Here is a 21254-nt window from a genome sequence, read left to right on the forward strand (position 1 = left end):
ATCTACCTCAGTGACTATATTCTGTGTAATGGGTTACCGGTGAAAAACTGTAGAACAATGAGAAACAAGTACTGGTGGCTTGCGGGGCCTGAGTGACTATGTATGGCTCCTTATAGCAAGAAATGGCTGGACCTTTAGAAAAGTATTCAGACACTACTAAACTTACTAAAACTATAGACATTGAAATGTTACTCTGAATAGAAATGGTCAGAAATTAACATTGCATTTCTTTTTGCTTTTTGTTTCTTTCTAAAGGGTTTTAGCTCAGTTTTGTAAGACCATGGGCGACATGAAAACCCCGGACTTTGATGATCTGCTTGCGGCCTTTGACATTCCTGACATGGTCGATCCCAAGGCCGCCATTGAATCTGGCCATGATGACCATGAGGGACAGCTCAAACATAATGTGCATCATGACGATGACTCCCATGTCCCCTCAGCCCCAGATGTTGGAGTCAGTGTCATCGTCAAGAATGTCCGTAACATTGACACTAATGACCACCCTCTTTCTGAGAAGGAAATCCATCCCTCGGTCGGCAACGGGATGCACAATGGGTTCATGGCCACGTCGCCTAACAATAGGGCCAGCAAAGAGCGTAGCAAGCTTCATAAAAGTGGAAATCGTGAAACTGCAGTGACTGGCTCCACAATAAACCAGTTTAGTCCCATTTCCAGCGCTGATGAGTTTGATGAGGATGACCGGATTGAAGTGGATGACCCTGTAGACAGGCAAAACAACTTACCTTGCTTCAGACCAAATCCTCTTACAGGGCTTCCCTCTAAGCGAGAAGAGCTGGCTTCACAAACTACCAAGACTGTTTCGGGAGATTGCCCATCTAAGCCAGGAACTAATGGTAACTGCCACCATTCAAAAACTGAAAACACCAACGGTACTTTGGGCAATTCCAGTGATACTCCAAAATCAAGAAGAACAGAGGAGCAGCCCAAGGAGGTCCTCAAGGCCCAAGACGGAAAAGAAACAAGGGAACCTGTTGTTGGGCTGAGTATGACAAATCTCGCCAATGCCAAGGCCAAGTCCTCAGCCAAGCTCTCGTCATGCATTGCTGCAATTGCTGCTCTTAGTGCAAAGAAGGCTGGCACAGACTCAACCACCCCTGAGCCTTTAGCCACTAAACAAGATTCTCCCAGAGAGGCCAAGGAGAGCCCAAAGGTGACAGAAAGGCCTCCAGAGCAGGAGTCAGCCCTGGAGCTTGCTAAGAAAATGCTCTCCAAACAACCCGAGAGCCCTTGCAGCGTTACCAGCGAGAACAGCAGTAAAGGGTCTCCTTCATCCCCTGCAGGATCCACTCCTGTCATTCCCAAAGTCCGCATTAAAACCATCAAGACGTCTTCTGGTCAGATCAAAAGGACTGTCACTAGAGTACTGCCGGAGCTTGACCCTGAAGGTCTGAAGAAGGGTATTGACTCTGGATCTATTGTGGTATCTTCTCTCTTGTCCTCCCAAACGTCCTCCTCTGTTTTCTCATCTTCTGGGCGAACCACTCTTCCCACCACAGTGGTAGCAACTTCTACAGGCTCAGCAATTGAAGTTACAAAGCAGATGACCATCAAACCTGTCGCCACTGCCTTTTTACCAGTCTCTGCGGTCAAAACAGCCGGTTCCCAGGTAATTAACTTGAAATTGGCCAATAATACAACAGTAAAAGCTACAGTGATTCCTGCCGCATCGGTTCAGAGCGCCAGCAGTGCCATCCTCAAAGCTGCCAATGCTATTCAGCAACAAACTGTCATGGTGCCTGCCTCTAGCCTAACCAACACTAAACTTGTGCCAAAGACTGTCCACCTCACCAACTTGAACCTCCTCCCCCAGACTGCATCAGCCTCTGAGCTCCATCAGGTCCTGTCCAAACCCCAGCAACCCATTAAACAAGCCGTGATGACCAGCCAGCCTTCTAAGAAAGTGTCCCGGGTGCAGGTCTTGGCTAGCTCCCAGAGTTCAGTTGTTGAAGCCTTCAACAAGGTCCTGAGCAGCATCAACCCTGTGCCAGTGTACGTGCCCAATCTTTGCCCCCCTTCCTCAGCCTGTATCTCCCTGCCATCCCGTGGCTACAAATGTTTAGAGTGTGGTGACTCTTTCGCGCTAGAGAAAAGCCTCACTCAGCATTACGACCGAAGAAGCGTCCGCATCGAAGTCACTTGCAACCACTGCGCCAAGAACCTGGTCTTCTACAATAAGTGCAGCCTCCTCTCCCATGCCAGGAGCCACAAGGACAAAGGGGTTGTCATGCAGTGTTCCCACCTCATTCTGAAGCCCATTCCTGCTGATCAGATGATATTGGCCCCGTCAGTAACCTCTAGTGCCCCCGTTTCTACATCGAGTCATGGTTCTTTCTCTGGAGGAAGTCAGGGGAAGGGTGATGCAACAACCGTGATTTCTGCACCTACTACAGCTCCTGTCGTTGCCGCCATGCCCCTGGACGAAGATGCCTCCAGGCTCTGCCGGTCAAATCTCAAGTGCTTGGAGTGTAACGAAGTGTTCCAGGAGGAGTCTTCTCTAGCCATGCACTATCAACAGGCTGCTGAGTCAAGTGGACAGGTACTTCTTTTTTTTAATTCATGGACTTTCCAATACATCCCAGTTTCATTTGAATTAATGCTTCTGTACAGCTAGCTGGAAAACAGCATGTACTGTGCAATATACACTGTGTCCAAATGTTTGTGGACACCCCTTCTAATAAATGCCTTCAGCTACTTTAAGTTGCACCCATTGCTCAGATGCAGATGCAAATGCACATGCACACAGCTTGTCTAGACCCTGTAGAGAATGACTGCCAATAGAATAGGACTCTCTGGAGCAGATAAACATGAACCTATTGGCACCATGCCGCCTAATGGCTAGAGGGCTAGAGGGGTATAAACCCCCCCCCCCCAGCATTGAGATGTGGAGCAGTGGAATTGGGTTTATTAGAATGCTGGATGGTCCTCTATTAAATACTTTTTGGATGAGTTGGGGTTGATGAGGTGGGGTGGTGATCCAACATCTGATCTTATTATCTCATCACTCATCAGTCAATGCAATCATATCCTCACAGCAATGTTCCTCCAAAATAGAGAGCCTTCCTAGGAGTTGAAGTAGAGACAGTTACTTCAACAAAAGCAGGATAAACTCTTTTTAAATACCCTTGATGAGCTGGTGTCCCAATACTTTTGTCCATATAGCGTATTTAACTTTCAAGAACAGTAGTTGTTGGCCTTTCACATCTTGCTTTTCTCTGTTGCATGTAAAGAAAGTGAGAGCAGGTCCAGTTGACCTTGATTTTGGACCAACATGGTCTGAGGAAATGGTCTAAGTTACTGTGTTGTTCCAGGGATTCATGGTGGCTCATCACCTTCGTAAAGCCCTATTTGGGACTGGATTACATTTTCATGGGTTACTGGCTAGAGCTGAGCAATATGACCTCAAATCAATATCCCGATTAATTGAACATTTTACCTCGATTACGATTAATGAAAGATTATACAGTTGGCTCTGTGTTTGAGTTCATGTTCATGTTGCTTCCATGTCACAGACTGGACAGGGCAGTCACGTGACCACACATGTGGTAGTATGTGTTTTAGGGGACAGTGCATGAACACACAGTGGGTGTTTCTTGTACTAACCGCATTTTTAAAAATCTATCTGCATGGGCAAAAATCAGTTGATTAGAGGATTTTAAATGATTTTAAATGTTGATTAATTTTCACTGAATTGTGTGTGTATATATATATATATATATATATATATATATATATATATATATATATATTTTTTTTTTTTTTTTTTTCCTGTGATTTTTACTCGTGTCAGGATTGGCCATGTCTGCATTTTTCTCCCTCTTCCTTTGAGGAAATGACATGCCAAATGACTTACTGTTCTTGTGGTCTGATCATTTTGGTGTTGTCTGGATGTAGGTGTTACTCTGTTGGTTGGAGGTTATTGGCCACTGCTAGGCACCGTATTTAGTGTCTGAGTGCCCACGTCCATCAGGGTTCTTCTACTAGACGCTTAACACTTTCAGTTCAACTTGCTGTTGTAACTTTAAGAGCACTGTTGATTTTTCAGGTTAATCCCATTTGACACCACAAGCGACACAGCATGTGTGGTATGCCATAACCCTTATGCTAGGCACTGATGTTTGTGTGTTGCTGAAATACACTTTATGTAAACTCACTTTGACCGTAACCTTTTAAATCAGATGTTAACAGACCTTATTGTAACTCCCATGTTAGCAACTGCAGATGGCCAATAGCTTATTAATGTAGAATATACATATATAAATATTAATACTTATATTTGCTTATAATACTTGATTAAATGTTTTATTAACCTAGATTTAGTAGGCACCTGCTTTTTGCATTGCTTCTGCCTTTAAATTGACAGAATATGGCAGTGGGCTTTACTGCTGCCGTGCCATGTGACACATACCACACATAGTGTGAAAGGCTACTCTGGTTAGTATAGTGTAGGGTATCGCTCGCATCGTGGTGTGCCACATTTACTGCATCTGGTGTGAAATGGCTTCAGTTTGCCTCATTTTATAGTGCTTACTTCTTTGTAAACTGTTGTTATAAGTAGTGATTTTAATTGATTACTTCCTAAAATGTGGTGTTTTTTGGAGCACACTAGTTATAAATATACAATTTATTGTATATAGTTCTTATATAATTTGTAAACTTTTCTGTCTTTCATCACAGAAAACCTGCACCATCTGCCAGATGCTGCTTCCGAACCAGTGCAGCTTTGCCTCCCACCAGCGAATCCATCAGCACAAGTCTCCATACATCTGCCCCGAGTGCGGAGCCATCTGTCGTTCCGTCCACTTTCAGTCCCATGTCACCAAAAACTGCCTGCACTACACGCGACGAGTGGGCTACCGGTCAGTCCCTGCGTCACTTTGTGTTGTCATCACTGCATCATTTCCTGTCAGTGTCTGGTGACCGAGTACTGCCTGGTGCTCCTCAAACCGTTTGCTTAACAAGTCCCCAATTATGGCTGAAAAAATGCGTAAATGCTCTGTGTGACTGTTTAATTGGTTATGAGTGCACAGGCTATATAATGACTACTCAATGACAACAGGCTCTCAGGATACCATTTACTGAAGTAATCACAGTTATTACCCTGCCATTTACTTGGGATGATATCATCGTAAAATTGACTAAGAAACAAAGCAATGAGTGCATGGGATATTTTTGTCAGATGGCTTATGAGGTCAGCTAGGCATAGTTAGGGTCTGTGACTGACTGAATGGATTCCCATTGTTGAAGCTGAAGCATGTTTGAGGGTTTCCAGGGTGTACAAGATGCCGTTTTTAGACTTTAAGTGTGTTGGCGGTGTTGGACAGTGACTCAATGTTTCAACCCCAGTCAGACAAAAGTTTGGGTTTTTTTTAATGCGTATCCTTTTATTTAGAGAGTTTAGCTATCAGCACTGAAGTCTGTATCTGGCTCTTCGAGCTCAAGAATCTTTGGATTTGAGCCTCAGTAGTTGGACTCTAGTCTGTACTTTTCCTAGCAGACAACATAGCTGCTTAATTTAGTAAATCGCTCTGGACGAGAGTGTCTGCTGAGTACACTGAGTAAAAAAGTTCTGTAAATGTTAACATGGCAGTAAATGAAGATCCACTTATCACTAAATCATAGGATTGGACCTGCAGAAGTCTTTCAATAAAATTTTTAAATGTGCCATAAAATGATTAAGAATAATTTTTTATATTAAAGGTATTAAATTCTAAGATAATGAGGTTATGCCTAAAGACCAGGTTGAGAGTCCTTGTGTGTATAAAACCCACTTAGAATAGTCCACCAACCATAAATATCCACCTGATAACAGCCCTGTGGTCAAACGCTAACCACTGATGAAAGGCTAGACAGCAGATCTATCTTTAACTCTGTCTAAGCATCTCGCAGTCAGTTTAAATTAAATATTTCCATAATTAGTATAGACTCTTGTTGTTTTTTGGTTTGTTTTTTTTTGAGACCTTAAAAAGGTATCACACAGAAATTCATTTGATTTTTAAAATTTGATATAAGCCCTTAACCTCACAACAATTTCATTACGATTCTTTAGGAATATTTAGGACATTTTAAAATCTCAAATTTAATCACAATTTACAAAATGATTTATAAGTACCAGTTGTACAAGGAATATATCTATATTTTATATCATCATAAAATAAAAATAGTATCAGACAATTCAATCCGATCTGTGTGTGTGTATAACTAATCCAGCCCCACAGTTTAGATCAAATGATATGCTGATTAATCTATTCAGTAAAATCCCTTTATTTTCAGTATCAGTTTTTATAATCAGACTTTCTGGACTGACTGGTTTTGACTAATCGAGACTTTTCTTGAAATGACTGTTTTATAGTGTTTAATATCTTATAATCCAGTCTGACTCTCCTCCCTGACCAATCAGCTCCCAGCTCCTTTACAACACTGCAGTCTAGTCACTTCCTGTGTGTAGTGGTACACACTCTGATCTGTTGTTGGTCTACTGGTGTGTAATAACTGGTTTATAGTGGGTGAATGTGCGGTGTGAGATTGGGGTTTCTATTGTGTGTGTGTGTGTGTGTGTGTGTGTGTGTGTGTGTGTGTGTGTGTGTGTGTGTGTGTGTGTGTTAGCATTAGCGTTAGCCTTCACTCGGTTCTGAATGAGCTCTTCAGTTCTGGTTTATAAACAGAGAAAGGTGAGCGGTTCTCCGGTTTTCCCGCTGGCAAAACAAAGCGTTTCAGTGAGTTTTATAAAGGTTCAGATATTATGGTCTGTTTTCATGTTCCACTGTAAAACAGCTCCCCACTGCAGAACTTCAACTCCTTTATTTACCTTCTGAGAACGTCCACACTGCTGCCGGCTAGGCAATAATGTCCATTAATGGTACCTTGTGGACAGCAGATGGCGCTCTGAACACCGTGGTTAAAAGTAAGACTTGGGATTAAAATAACTGATACCCGGTTTCTTTAAAATATTCCTGGATTGGTCCTGAGCCACTCTTTTAGATGATTCTTTGATTTGTCATGGTTCTACGTAGAACCATCTCCTTTTTAAAATGTATGTTATTTATTTATTTGCACATTTAACAAGAAAAAAACAAGCTAGCAGATACAAGTTGTAGTAAGAAATAGATATGCTTGGAAAGTAGAAAAAAAACTTTCTCCGAAATAAAAACACAAGAAAAAGCACCAGGTATTAATTGAACGGTATAACACTGAAATAAATATGTACTAGTTTGTTAAAGTAATGTAAAAGTTTAGCCTTGAGAAACCCATTAGTTTAGATCAGTGCTCTTCAGTGGAGGCATTATGCAGGTGATCACATCCAGCTGTGCTTTTCTCCAAAGTTCCCTAGCCAGTGATCCCAGTGGCTGTATTGAACGTCTACAGTATACTCTGTTAAGCTTCTCTTGTTGATGGTAAAATGTGTTCTCTTGTCCGTTCATCCTCAGGTGTGTCCACTGTAGTGTCATCTTCGCTGATGTCGCTGCCCTCAAGTCACACATCCAGAGTGCCCACTGTGAGATCTTCTACAAATGCCCCATCTGCCCCATGGCCTTCAAATCTGCCCCAGGCACTCACTCCCATGCATACACTCAGCACCCAGGAGTAAAGATCGGAGAGCCCAAGTAAGTCTCGTCTTTGTCACATGTACAAAGAACAGAACATAATTTATGCGGACAGCCGTTATTGTGATTGAGTGCTGAAGTGAGATGACTCAGTTTTTGCTCATGGGCTTCATGTTAGAGTAATGTTGCAGGTTTTTGCACAGTTCTTTAAGGGTGGCTCAAAGTGTGCATTACACATCCAGAAAGTAGGGGGCGCCCAAGAGCAATTTTCACATAACCTAGTGTAGGATCACGAAAACATGCGCCTTTAGAAACTAAATATTAAGCAGTGAAATAATCAGACCACCACTCAGTGCAGTAAAAACAGAAGATAATTCTGCCTGTCATTTTCTCATAATAACACACATTAAAATGCAGAGGACCCCCATGAAAGGGGGAATTACTCCAGGACCCTATGTAAATGTAGGGCTTTAAAGACACTGTAACTTATGACTGTGAATTTGGTACTAAGGTTGCACAGTTTATTGTTTCAGCATTGCCATCAAAATATTCACAATAGTCACATTGCAATATAATATTTATATATAATATGTATTATGTATGTATGTGTAATATGTATTATTTATTTATATATATATATATATATATATATATATATATATATATATATATATATATATATATATATATATAACTATACATTGGTACATGTAAACAGAAATGTAGGGCCCTTTCCTTTAACATTTCCATATTATTCAGTACTGTTTCTTTTTAACTACATGTATTCAATAATGTGATACAATAAACAAATGCAGAACCCTGTCATACAATATGTCCAAATGTTTGGGGACATTCCTTCTAAAGAATGCATTCAGCAACTGAAAGTTGCACCTATTGCTGACACAGATGGGCAATTGTGTGTACACACACACTCTGTCTAGTCCCTGTAGAGAAGTACTGCCAGTCGAATAGAGCAGATAAACATGAACCTATTGGCACCAAGCCAAATGCCAGGCGTGGAGGGGTATAAAGCCCTCTGCACGGAGCTGTGTACTTTTGGGATGAGTTGAATAACAATTAATAACAGACAATGACGGTCTTGTTGCGGAGTGCAATCAAATCCCTTCAGCAATTCTCCAAAATCTTGTAGAAAGCCTTCCCTGGACAGTGGAGACAGTCAGAAATGCCAGATGAACTTCTTGTCAATATATAAATATATATATTACAAGAAATGTTCCAATACTTTCGTCCACGTAGCGTAAATAAGCGCTCATTTGAATGCCCCTGATTAGTGTTTAGCATAGATGGCTCTAGTGTTAATGGATGTGTTTATTTTCCACTAAAGGAGAGCCCCTAAACCATTTATAGATGGTAATTTCATAAGTGAGTCAAATGGCTTTCTTTACAGCCAGTTCACCCCTGACATTTTCCGAACAGTGAAGGTGTAGAAAGGCATTATCCACAGTGGCTTTGTCAGTATGTCTTTCAGTGTTATTTCCCCACCTTGACCCTCTGAACCTCGTCATGTTCATCAGCACTTACTAATGAAAAGAGCAGGTGGCTCCTTTGTGTTTTCTGTCATACCTGTTACGCTGGCAGGACAAGTAATTAAGACTCCCACGTGAGCCATGTTACAACAGTGACACGTGTGTTTGTGTGTGTGTGTGTTTCAATGAACGTCTTTCAGTTTGAATCAACTTGAAGTGAGGGAAAATCCCCCTATTGATGAATGTACTCTGATTGCTACAAGATGACGACACATAATCAGATCTAGTGTTGCCTTTGTACTGTGGGGAACATGGGCATTAAAAGCAGACGCAGAAGGCATTAATAATGCAGATATTATTGAGTTTGCTTAACCTAGTTTTTCGGCGCACCTCCTGTTTAATCGCTAGTGGTGTTTTATTAAATTTTATTGTATCTTATCCACATTAATATGATTTTATTTGGCCTTTGATTCATTAGAGGCAAGTGTGTCAGTAATCTAGGTTACCTTCCTATTTCCTATGTGTTGATTCAAGGGATTAAGAATCTGATTGCGTTGGCAATACTTTGGCAACTGGGACTACACAAACTGTGTTTGTGTGTGTGTGTCAGCAATGTACTCATTAAAAGGAGTGTCCATAGACATTTGGACATGTAGTGTAAATAAACATGTTTACATCTACATTATTGATTAAGAAATGCTTATATAATCTGCATATTATAGCACTGTAACAAACACTGTAATTATTCCCAGGTTTTGTCATGTGTGATAAGTAATAATCTTAATCATCATATTATTGATAAAAAGATAAATATTGATTATTATCAATATTTCTAATCATAGAAATAAAACATAAATATGAACAATATTATATAATAAATTGAATTAATAAAATTGAATACAAGTTTGAAGTTGTGTACTACATGCACCAGAAAAATACATACAGATTATACATACAGAAAAATACATACAGATTTCTAAGCTTGAAATAACTTATTTTATTATTTTATTATTAACTATATTATTTTATTATAACTATTTTATTGTATTTATTTATTTTATTCTTTTTTTTATTAAGGGGTTAAGGGTTTTGTTCTATTTTTTCTCTTTTTTGTTTAAAGAAAAATGCTATGAACAATACATTTAATCTTGATGTTATATATTCAGTCTTATTTAATTTCTCTTTTATTAATTGGTCAGACGTTCAAATATACACTCCAGTTTTTAAGAATTTGACATTTCTGGACGTTTTGTGATGGTGCAACTTTAAAAATTAAAAGGATTGGTTTTTTTAATATTTGATTGGTGTGAACAGAAACCGAAGGTTTCAAAATTAGTATTCGCGGGAAAAACTGGCATTTTACCATCTCTATCTAAAATGATTGTTTGTTTAATAGAAATGACAGTATAAAATGATGTATATTGGCCAATATTATTAGCTATAATGAAAGTTTATCTTGTCCAAATTAGGTTTCGGTGACAACTTTCATTAAGCAGGTTAAATATACGGAGCCCAGAAGATCATTATAAGTGATTTACTTTGTGCTAGATAAATGTCGAATTCCATTCTTGTTATCTAACTCATTTTGCATTTGTGCTGTTTTTGCAGGTTGATCTACAAGTGCTCCATGTGTGACACCGTCTTTACCCAGCAAACGTTGCTCTTCACCCACTTTGATCAGCACATTTCCAATCAGAAAGTCTCTGTCTTCAAATGCCCTGACTGCTCCATGCACTACGCCCAAAAGCAGCTCATGTTGGAGCACATTAAGGTACAGGATTGAGGTCTAATGATGTTGTAAGGAATGGCACTGTGCTTGTCTTAATCTTGATTTCCCCCAAAAACAAGGTGTATGAACTTTAATGAACCACCACTTTGAGTAGAATCAGCACATACCAGAAACTTATTTTCATCAGACAATGTAGTTGAAGTTTAATATTAGCATATTTTCAGGTTGTAAGCCAGACCAGGTTGTAAGAGTTGCTAGACTGAGATAACAAGACTGAATAAACACCATTGTACCATTTGGCAGCACGTTGTAACTTAAGATATCTTCATTCTTGTTCTCCAGTCCACACATGGCACCCTAAAGACCATTGAGGGTCCTCCTAACCTGGGCATCAATCTGCCTCTCAGCAGCAAGCCTATTAACTCAATGACCCCGACACCCAACCTCAAAGAGGGGGCTGCTCTCAAAGGCCTAGAAAAGGGTGATAAGAAGCCGCTCTCCACCATCAAGAAGACCAGTAATGCCCCAGACCTTCTAAAAAAAAACCTACCATCATCTGCGTCCTCTTCATGCCCCGGCTGGACCTGCAAGGAATGTGACCGCCTCTTCACACAGAGAGAAGTTTTCATTGCACATATGAAGAGGGAGCATGGCAAGGTACAGCAGCGTGGAATCACTCTCCTTAACACACACACTTGAGGGATAGCTTAGCCACAATGCTAACATTCTAGCTCATGCCATTTGTGCCCCAATAATGAACCGCTAAAGTCACTTCGAGCTTTAGGAATTCATTTGGTCAGCTGGGCCTAATCAGCATTTTTATACAGCATGGTAGGCTGCTTTATTGTGCCGTGCACTACATGTAACCCCTCTGCTTCCTGCAGCTGCTGCCCACATCAGATTAAAAACCCTAATGCTGGCCTACAAAGCCAAGAATGGACCAGCCCCTCTGTACTTGATGGAAATGGTCAAAAGCTGATCAGTACCAAGAGCCCTTAGAGCGTAAAGTACGGCTCTGCTCGACCCGCCATCCTTTTAGATCCGCAGAAGACAAGCGTCCAGGATTTTTTCTGTCCTGGCACCGAAGTGGAATGAACTTCCCCTGGGTGTCCAAACGGCAGAGGCGTTCGCTGTCTTCAAACCCAGACTGAAGACCCTCCTCTTCTGAGAGTACTAGGGCAAAGTGTAGTGTCGAGTATTGTGGCCCCCATCCTGTATTTAGTAGTGTCTAAGCTTAGAGGTGTCTTTTGGATGCTGGATACAAACTAGTAAACAGTGAGTAAGTCACTCTGGATAAGAGTGTCTGCTAAATGCCTTAAATGTAAATGTACAGCTGTATAGAAGCATCTGCACTCACTGTGTTTCTCCACCCATTTATCCAGGTTATTCCTTTAATTTGTCGCCCATGTAAATATAAAAAACTGCTAAAGTAATACCCAGTGTTTATTTTATTAATTATATTAAAATGTATAATGTTAAATAAGAGATTACATAAGTATTCTCCCCCTTCAAGTTAGTATGCATGGATAGGTCCCAGTCAGGCTTGCACATCTGGACGCTGCAGTTTTACTCCATTCCCCTTTGCAAAACTGCTTAAGATCTGTCAGGCTGCACAGGGATCTAACAGCCAGTTTTAAGCCCAGCCACAACTTCTCTATTGGGTTGAGGTCTGAGCTTGGACTTGGCCACTTGCCACTTGACTTTCCCAAGTCCCAATGGTTTTCTAGAAGACTGAATCAGATTTTCCTCCAGGATTTCTCTTCATTTTGCTGCATTCATTTTACCCTCTACCTGCACAAGCCTTCCAGGGCCCGCTCTTCAGAAGCATCCCCACAGCATGATGCTGCCATCTCTATGCTTCATTGTGGGGATGGGGAGTTGTGTTAATTAGTGTGTTTTGTGTCCGTCGAACATGCCGTATAGTCTCATGGCCAGAAAAGGCTCAATTTTGATGAGGTTTAAGTCTCTTTGCTGCTTTCCCAGAAATCTTTGACTGGTGAAGGACACTGCTGCTGTAGGCAGAGTCTCTCCCATCTCAGCTGCTGAGGCTTTCAAGTCCGGCCTTCCTCGCTAGTGTCCTCCTTGCACGGTCACTCAGTGTTTAGTGACGTGGAAATTGCTCAATGCTGTTATTATATATTATATGTTATTATAATATGTCTAAGGATGGATTAGCTAACTTTACTACCAGTAAATATGTAAGCTAGGATTTTTTTGGCTTGAAAAAAAGCTTACTTGGCTAACAATAACCGTTAGTAGGCCATGAGGGCATCTTAGACAATAGCCATTGAACCTTGGATGATGACTTGAAGAACATCTTATATATTTTTTTTATTTTGGGCAAACATCCAGGTTGGTGAAAGGTTAGTTTCAAGCTTTTCCAGTTACAGTGTTAACTCAAAGAGAAAGCTAACCTTCTTCATTTTAGGTCAGTATTCTTGGTGTAATTACCTCTAAAGTGTGCTTTGTACCATATATGATAGGAATTATTGCTGTACTTAACATGAAATCATGTCAGATATAAACTGAGACTAAGTACAGCCAGTACACAGATTGTTTCAAGGCCCATCAACGCTTCTAAAAACCAATAAATACACCCTTAAGGTAGAATGCAAAAGAGCACACTTCTTCTACCTGAAGTTCTCCACTACAGCGCTTGTACATGTATACAACTGGTAGTCACACCGAAATCAGGGCTGGCATAAACATAACAATCTAGGAGAACAATTTCACAATCATGCTTCATTGCACAAACCCGTTCAGTGGTCATAAAACCTACATGTGGCAGCCAGGTGAGCAAATTAATTTGCCCAGAGCTCGGTTTCAGAGAGCATTTCGAGAACGACACAATGCCTGTTTGTTTACTATAATCACAGGGTGTGTCTTAATCATAGCATAGTATCAATTGCAGCGTTCGCTGGGATAATCAAGTCTAATGAGTGGATAGGGTTGAACCCAGACGATCGGCTACATGCGTCTATTGAAGGTGTGTCGCATCGTGTTTATTCAGAAATAATGCCTCCTAATTGAAGTTTTTTTCAACAGCGCTGTGAGAGGCTTCACATTAGCCTTTCTTAGAAAACACACACTCTGCCTTTGATATTGGGTTAATTTCGGACATTCTGTTACAGCCCTACTCTGTACAGTCATGGCTGTTTTCTGTTGAAATCTGTATCCTACAAGTAGATAAAATAAAAAGCAGATATGAATCAAATACACTAAATGGACAAAAGTATTGGGACACCTGTTCTTTCTATGTTTCTTCTGAAATCAAGGGTATTAAAAAAGGTTGTTTGAGTAACTGTCTCTACTGTCCAGGAAAGGCTTTCTACTAGGTGTGTCGCTGTGTGGATTTGATAGTGAAAACAGCTGTAGTGAGATCCGGCTGTTGAATGATCACCACCCCCACCTCATCCTCAACTCCCCAACTCATCCCAAAAAAGTATTGGATGGAGCACGAACCATCATTCCAGAGAACACAGTTTTTCCACTGCTCCATGGCTGGGGGTGTTTATATCCCTCTAGACCACGTCTGGCATTAGACAGTATGGTGCCAATAGGTTCATGTTTATCTGCTCCAGAGAGTCATATTCTCATATTTATATACGTCCCTTTATAGACAAGACAAGCTGTGTGTGATTGTGTGTGAATTTACACATCTGTGTTAGTAATGGGTGCAACTTGTAAGAAGTAGCTGTATGAACTCATTAGAAAGGGTGTCCACAAACATTTGGACACGTAGTGTAGGTTATTTCTCAGGTCATTGATTTATGGAGTTTGATTTATAGAGTTTTTGCTTCTATGTATTATTATTATTATTATTATTATTATTATTATTAATAATAATAATATGGAGCGTTTGTGTAACTTTTAACTGAGCCCTGGTTAATGTCTTACCCCAGATTGTAGAAAAGTTCTTATGATGACCCCTCCCCCTTCTTTCTGATACTTTGTGCAGCAACTCAAGAAGCACCCATGTCGTCAGTGTGACAAGTCCTTCAGCTCCTCCCACAGTCTGTGCAGACATAATCGAATCAAGCATAAAGGAGTTCGGAAGGTCTATTCTTGCCCGTGAGTATTGAGAAGTCCTCTTGTTGCTTGGGTGAGGGGGTATTAGTACATGTGGGTATATAGCGGCAGCCGATATGTAACACTACTTTCCGACAGTTGTTCTACAGAGAGGAATATGGTGTAAAATATAAACGTCTTCTTTGTGATGGGTGTGAAATGTTCTACCATCATTTGTTTTTGTTATTTTAACTAAATATTTATTGTGTTTTTAAATGTAAAAATATCTCAAATCTTCAAAGATAAAGATGCTACAATGTGCATCTGTGAGAAATGCCATAGAAGAACCACTTTTCCATTAAGAATGATTTACATGTATGGAGAACATTTTAAAGGCTTAAAGAAGCCAATGTAAAGATTCCTTCCCAATTTAAAGGTTCCTCACTTTTGCATATCTTTGCAAAAATGGTTCTTCATGGATCCATATATGCTTCTTCTGTAGCATCGCTCAAAAAACCCTTTGTAGAATCCCTTGTAACCCTTCGTAGATTCATTGTCTGACTCCAGATTCCAGCATGACCAGAATGACTGGCATATATATACATATATATACCTACTATACTACACATACTTAAAGATTACTTGGTTACAGTATAATTTCTATTACAACAAGAGGAAAGAAAAACCCAAAACTCTCAACTGTGTGCTCTCATTGTTGTTCTTCCAGACACTGTCCGGACTCCAGCCGCTCTTTCACTAAGAGACTGATGTTGGAGAAACACATCCAGCTGATGCACGGCATCAAGGAAACGGAGGGCAAACCAACGGTAGAGCCCAAGAGCACAGAGGAATCCACCAATAAAGACCAGGTAATAAAATTTAAGCTTAATCAGGTGGGCAAGGTGGGTTGCATCATAACACAGACCTCTATAGGTATGTTCTCTGTTCTCTGTTCTCATGTTCCTGTGAGAACATTCTTCCCAAGAAGTCCCATCCTTTGTGTTTTTGAGAAATGTCTTTGGAGATGTGGACAATAGGGAGTCTCACAAATCAGTTGCCTTAAAGCAACAATATGAAGAATTCATATTTCTTGCTCCGAGGCTCCACCTACAGATGCGAAGTAGAATTTGCGCTTTGAGCCACAATGTTTTTCTTAGCATTTACCAAAACATGATGGAATTGTTGGGCAGACCGTCTCATTCCAAGTTGACATCTCCAACTCTTTCTCCAGCGTAGATCTTGAGCAAAGCTGGAAATTCTTGGTCTTTGTCATTTAAATAGTTGGTTGTCCTTTCTGCCACTGCGCTTTCTGAATCCGCGAATACGGATATCTGATATGTTGAATGGACAAAAGTTTTGGGACACCTGCTCATTCATTGTTTCTTCTGAAATCGAGGGCTCCAAAACGTTTACCCTGCTTTTGTTGGAGCAGGTGTATTTACTGTCCAGGGAAGACTTTCTGCAAGATTCTGCCAGGTTTTTCATTGCATTCAGTGACAAGAGCATCAGTGAGGTCAAGATGTTTGATGGTCACCATGCCACCTGATCCCCCAACTCCCCACCTCATCCCAAAAGTATTGAATGCAGCACCAACCATCATTTCAGAAACCACAGTTCTTCTACTGCTCCACAGCTCAATGCTGGGGGGCTTTATACCCCTCTAGACCCCACCTGGCATTAGGACATGGTGCCAATAGGTCTTTTTGACAACACCATGTAGCTCAGCTGAACCCTGGAGCAAGTCTTTGAGTTTCAGCTGTGAAGAGAAGACGTGGAGCTGGAGGTTTGACGGGTGGAGTGGTCAAGTGGTTGGTGTGGCGCAACAGATAGCCCCACTATCTGCCACTGAGCTACCACATCATGTGGGCGACTGGGGTTCGATTCTGCGCTACACCAAGAAGAGTCCTTGGGCAAGACTCCTAACACTGTATTGGCCCACCTCTGTAATATGAGTTATATAATACTGTATAATACTGCAAACAGCATTTTGGACTGTTTCTGCCTATAAACCATTGACGTGCTGTGGCACTATGTGATGCATGTGTCCAGTGTGAAATAAGCTTAACATTTGGCCACAATTGACCAGTTTGTGTGTGTGTCTGTGTGTCTGTAGGTACGCAGCCCGAAGCGCAAGCTCAGCCCTGAAGGCGAGGGCACGGAAGAAGCTGAGGAGTGCGCTGAGAAGGCCAGAGGCGCAGGGCTTCCCGGCAAACGCTGCAGGGACTCGTCCTCGCAGCCTCTAAAGAAACTGAAGGTGAACGTGTTCAAAACGCACAAGTGCGCCGTGTGCAGCTTCACCACAGAGGACCTGGTGCGCTTCCACGAGCACATTCCACAGCACAAAAGCGACGGCTCGTCCTTCCAGTGCCGGGAGTGCGGCCTCTGCTACACTTCACACCACTCCCTCGCCCGGCACCTCTTCATCGTGCACAAGCTGAAGGAGCCGCCGGGACTCAGTCGCCACAGCGACCAGCAGGAAAACACCCCGGCCCCGGAGGACACGCTCGGCATCCCGGACACACAGTGCAAAGTGTGCGCCAAGACCTTTGAGACTGAGGCAGCCTTAAACACACACATGCGGACACACGGGATGGCCTTCATCAAGTCCAAGAGGATGAGCGTGGCTGAGAAGTGAAACGGAACAAAAAAATAAACAAAAAAACTAGGCGGGGTTGGTAGCGCCACCTGGTGGACGAGTGGTCAGTTGTTTGTTTTGAAAAAAATGTGAAGAAAAGGTTGGGATACGGTGGTTGTGGAGATGATGAGGTATGAAAACAAACCTACATATATATATATAAATAAACATATATATGAGAAATGTATATTGTACACACGATACGTACTTGTGTGTTTAAAGATATGTAATATATTGAAAGTGGATTTATGTGTATTTAAATATCTATGAGAACACATTTTGTACACTTTATGATATAGATGTTTGTATGGGTGTTTTTTATAGGATATTTTGTTTTAGTTCTAGACCGGTCTGTTTGTCGCGTTCCTGGTCAAGCAGAACATGTTGAACACTTGTTATTGGGTTCGAATTACAGTCCAGTGTAATTGCTGCTGCTGGATTCTGCAGAATGTCCCCCTTTTAACCAGAGTTAGCTTGTTTTGGTGGTGACACTTTACTTGTAGGTGCCTGGTCGATGCTCACCTGACATTCAACTAACTGAATGCCTATTAAGTGCAGCTGCACCTCACACTAACCCTAACCTTAATCTTACCCTTAAATCAACCCTAAATTCTAATCCTAAACTTAACCTAAACATTAAATCCTAAAAGAATAAGCATAATATTAGGGTTAGGGTAGATTCAGTAGACCGTCATTTACATTCAACGTCAGCTCAGATGCATTTATTACTCATTCAGTTGAATGTTGGTTGAATGCCAGGTGAGCACCTGCGAGGCCTCTTTAACGGAGCATCCAAGTAAAGTGTTACCGTCCCCCCTTTTTGTTCTTAAAGGACAATCAGTCCATTTCTTTGAAAATGGACGAGACCAGTGTCTTGAGAAATAGTCGCTGCTCGAGTTCACTTTATTTGATATTTTTTTATTTGTGTTCGTTTTCATTCCAGCATCACTTTTAAAGGAATATTTGTATCTAGATCTTAACACTACAGATGATAGAATGCTAATTTTATCAGTTTCAGTGCTTCAGCCACTGCCAACGGACCACATAAAATGCTCCTTTTTGTAACTATGGGGCATTTTACAATTTGTCTTAGCATTTAGCGTTTAGCATTTAGCGTTCGCGTCAATGTTCGAATTCTCTCGAAGCTAAACGTTCTTTTCTCATTGCTGCGTGTTCCAGCTCACCGCTCAGTGTCCTTTGCCTTCGTTCATGCCAGCTACGACGCTGTTCTGTTGCATTTGCCTTTGCAGGTTTTTTTCTTTTTTTTTTTCTTTCCTTTTTTTCATGCCACATCTGTATCTGTTTCTGTATGCAGATGTGGCTGCTTTGTTTTTATTAGACCATCAGGAACTGTTGAAACCGAGGTTGCCATGGTAACTGCTCTGAGTTTACTTACTGTGAGCATGGTGAAATTATATTGTATGTGTTAAATGTCGTAGTAGGTGTGCTCTCTCCACAGTACATCTGTACCTTCCAGAATACACTCTTAAAACCAAGCGTCTGCCAAGCCCCAAGCCAAAGGAGAAGCCGAGAACCACTTTTGGTTCCCCTACGGAACCTTACAGTGGATGGTTTCTGCAAGGGAGATGGGCAAGTGTGAAGAGGCTTTTACCTTCACAGAATAATGGAAATTACTACGCTCTTAAAAATGAAGGTTTTTACAATAGGGTCTTTGAGCGATGCCATATTGGTTCCAAAAGAACAATGTTTTTTAAAGGTATTGGGACACCTGCTCATTCAGTGTTTCTTCAGAATCCAAGGGTATTAAAAAAAAGAAAAGGAAAGTAGAGTAACTTTCTCTGATGTCCAGGAAGGAAGGATTTCTACTAGATCTTCTACAAGACCAGAGAGTTACTGAGAAGAGTTACCTAGCTCTTCTCAAAAGTACTGGATGGAGCATCCTCCATCATTCCCAAGAACACCGTTCCACTGCTCTGCAGCCCACACCTGGTGTTAGGCACAGTGCAAATAGGTTCATGTTTATCTGCTCCAGAGAGTCCTATTCTATTGGCAGTACTTCTCTGTGTCACACCTGTTTTCAGCAATTGGTGCCACTTAAAAGTAGCTGAATGCATTTACTAGAAGGGGTGTCCACAAACATTTGGAAATATAGTGTACGTCTTAATTACAAACATGGCTTTTTTTTTGTTGAACCAAAAGTGGTTCCTGTATGGCACCGCTCAAAGAAGCTTTTGCAACACCTCAATTTTTAAGAGTGTGCACTTTAATCCTGTAATTAAAAGGTTCCAAACCAAGAACCATTAAGAAAGCTTCAGTTTTAAGAGTAGGCTGACCCCTTGCTCTCTGCAGCCCTCCTCTTCAAGTCTTAATACTGAAGTGTTGGTCTAAGCTAAATAAAGCCTTGAACTAAATATAGCTGCTGTAAAGTGTTTAGAGGCTAACAGCATAGTCAAGGACTTTTAGCACTTGATTGCCATAAGCACATTAGAGATCATTACCCCCTACCACACACACACACACACACACACATTTAATTTGCCAATCATTAGTTACATTAAGTACATGGTTCCGCTGACTCAACTAGCTAACCTGAGTTGCTTACTGTTTGATTTTGACAACTTTGCAGCCAAAGTTTTTACCAAGACTTCAAACTTCTGACTTAAAAACGAGACGTTTTTGCCTTTTCTCAACAAAGGAATGTGTCCATAAATGTGAAACTGGAATCTTTCAGCTGACACACGTAGCCATTTTTTCAGTGTTCAGCTGTTGTCACGAAATACTGCATTAGGGAAAGACTATAGATAAAAAGAACTTTATTACATTGCTTCATATTGTTCTCATTTGTTCTGGACGTCCACAGAGGAAACACAGTTTTGATGATTTATTTTTATTTTTTTAATTTATTTTGTTTTTTTACATTTTGGATAAATGAGCATTTGTGAGGACGCATTTGTGCATGAGAGAAGCCATTTATGGTGGTTGTTTTTAGAATGTCTTGCTGCTGTTCAATAGACTTGTCCAATGTTTGTGTAAAAAAAATAATAAAAAGGAAAAAACAGCCAATAAACCATAAGGAAAACATAATAATGTCCTAATTCAATCCCCCCCCTTTTTTTTTTTCCTCCTTTTCGTGTCTTTAGTATATATTATGTTTGTTGCAATAGTAGGTAAGTAGACACAAAGTAGACTTTGGTCCTGTGTGTTAAATCAGCAACCTTTTGGTCCTAGGCCTGCTTCTCTGATCTTCAGAAAGATGATTGTAGATGAATATGGGTTGTCTGAATCTGGAAAGGAATCTAAAAAGATCTGAGACAACTGCCAACATGACCAGTTTAGGTCGTTCTAGCAAGTTCAGCCCTAAAGAAGACCACAAGATGTGTAAAGACGTCCCCAAGAAGCCCATATTTTAATCATATTGGGATGCTGTGGGGTGATTAGAAAAGGTCTGTGTGCGCAGTGAACCTCTCAGACATCACACAGATGAAAGAATTCTGCCTGGAGGAGTAGGAAACCCTTTCTCCCAGTCAAAGTCTGAGATGGTAACTGGAAATACCAGCTGTTACGGCAGAGGGTGTCCTCAGTTTTGCCTCGGTAGGAATTAACATCTTTTTTTTATTATTGTTTTTTTCAACGGTGATGAAATTATCTGTAGATATGGTTTGAAAAAATATCAAATGTTGATGCACTATTTGGGCAAAAGTATTGGGACACCTGCTCATGCATTGTTTCTTCCGTAATCAAGGGTATTAAAAAAAAATGAACCTGCTTTTGTTGGAAAAGCTGTTGCTACTGTCCACGGAAGACTTTCTACAAGACTTTGGAGGAGCATTGCTGTGAGGATTAGCGAGGTCAAGATGTTGGAAGATCACCAC

The 21254-nt window shown here is 40.9% G+C and overlaps 1 protein-coding gene across 4 annotated transcripts in view; it reads left to right on the plus strand.

Annotated features, from left to right (window-relative positions):
* Positions 1-20460, plus strand: part of znf532 (zinc finger protein 532) — a 32881-nt gene extending 12421 nt beyond the window's left edge. For all 4 annotated transcript variants that reach the window (XM_072661886.1, XM_072661887.1, XM_072661889.1 and 1 more), the window contains 8 exons: positions 256-2557; positions 4696-4877; positions 7446-7622; positions 10658-10820; positions 11121-11435; positions 14737-14849; positions 15514-15655; positions 16900-20460. In XM_072661886.1, coding sequence (XP_072517987.1) covers positions 281-2557; positions 4696-4877; positions 7446-7622; positions 10658-10820; positions 11121-11435; positions 14737-14849; positions 15514-15655; positions 16900-17421 — 3891 coding nt within the window. In that variant the 5' untranslated portion in view covers positions 256-280 and the 3' untranslated portion in view covers positions 17422-20460. The remainder of the gene's footprint in view (positions 1-255; positions 2558-4695; positions 4878-7445; positions 7623-10657; positions 10821-11120; positions 11436-14736; positions 14850-15513; positions 15656-16899) is intronic.
* Positions 20461-21254: the final 794 nt, after the last annotated feature.

Source organism: Salminus brasiliensis, chromosome 18 (assembly GCF_030463535.1).
Source record: "Salminus brasiliensis chromosome 18, fSalBra1.hap2, whole genome shotgun sequence".
NCBI lineage: Eukaryota > Metazoa > Chordata > Actinopteri > Characiformes > Bryconidae > Salminus > Salminus brasiliensis.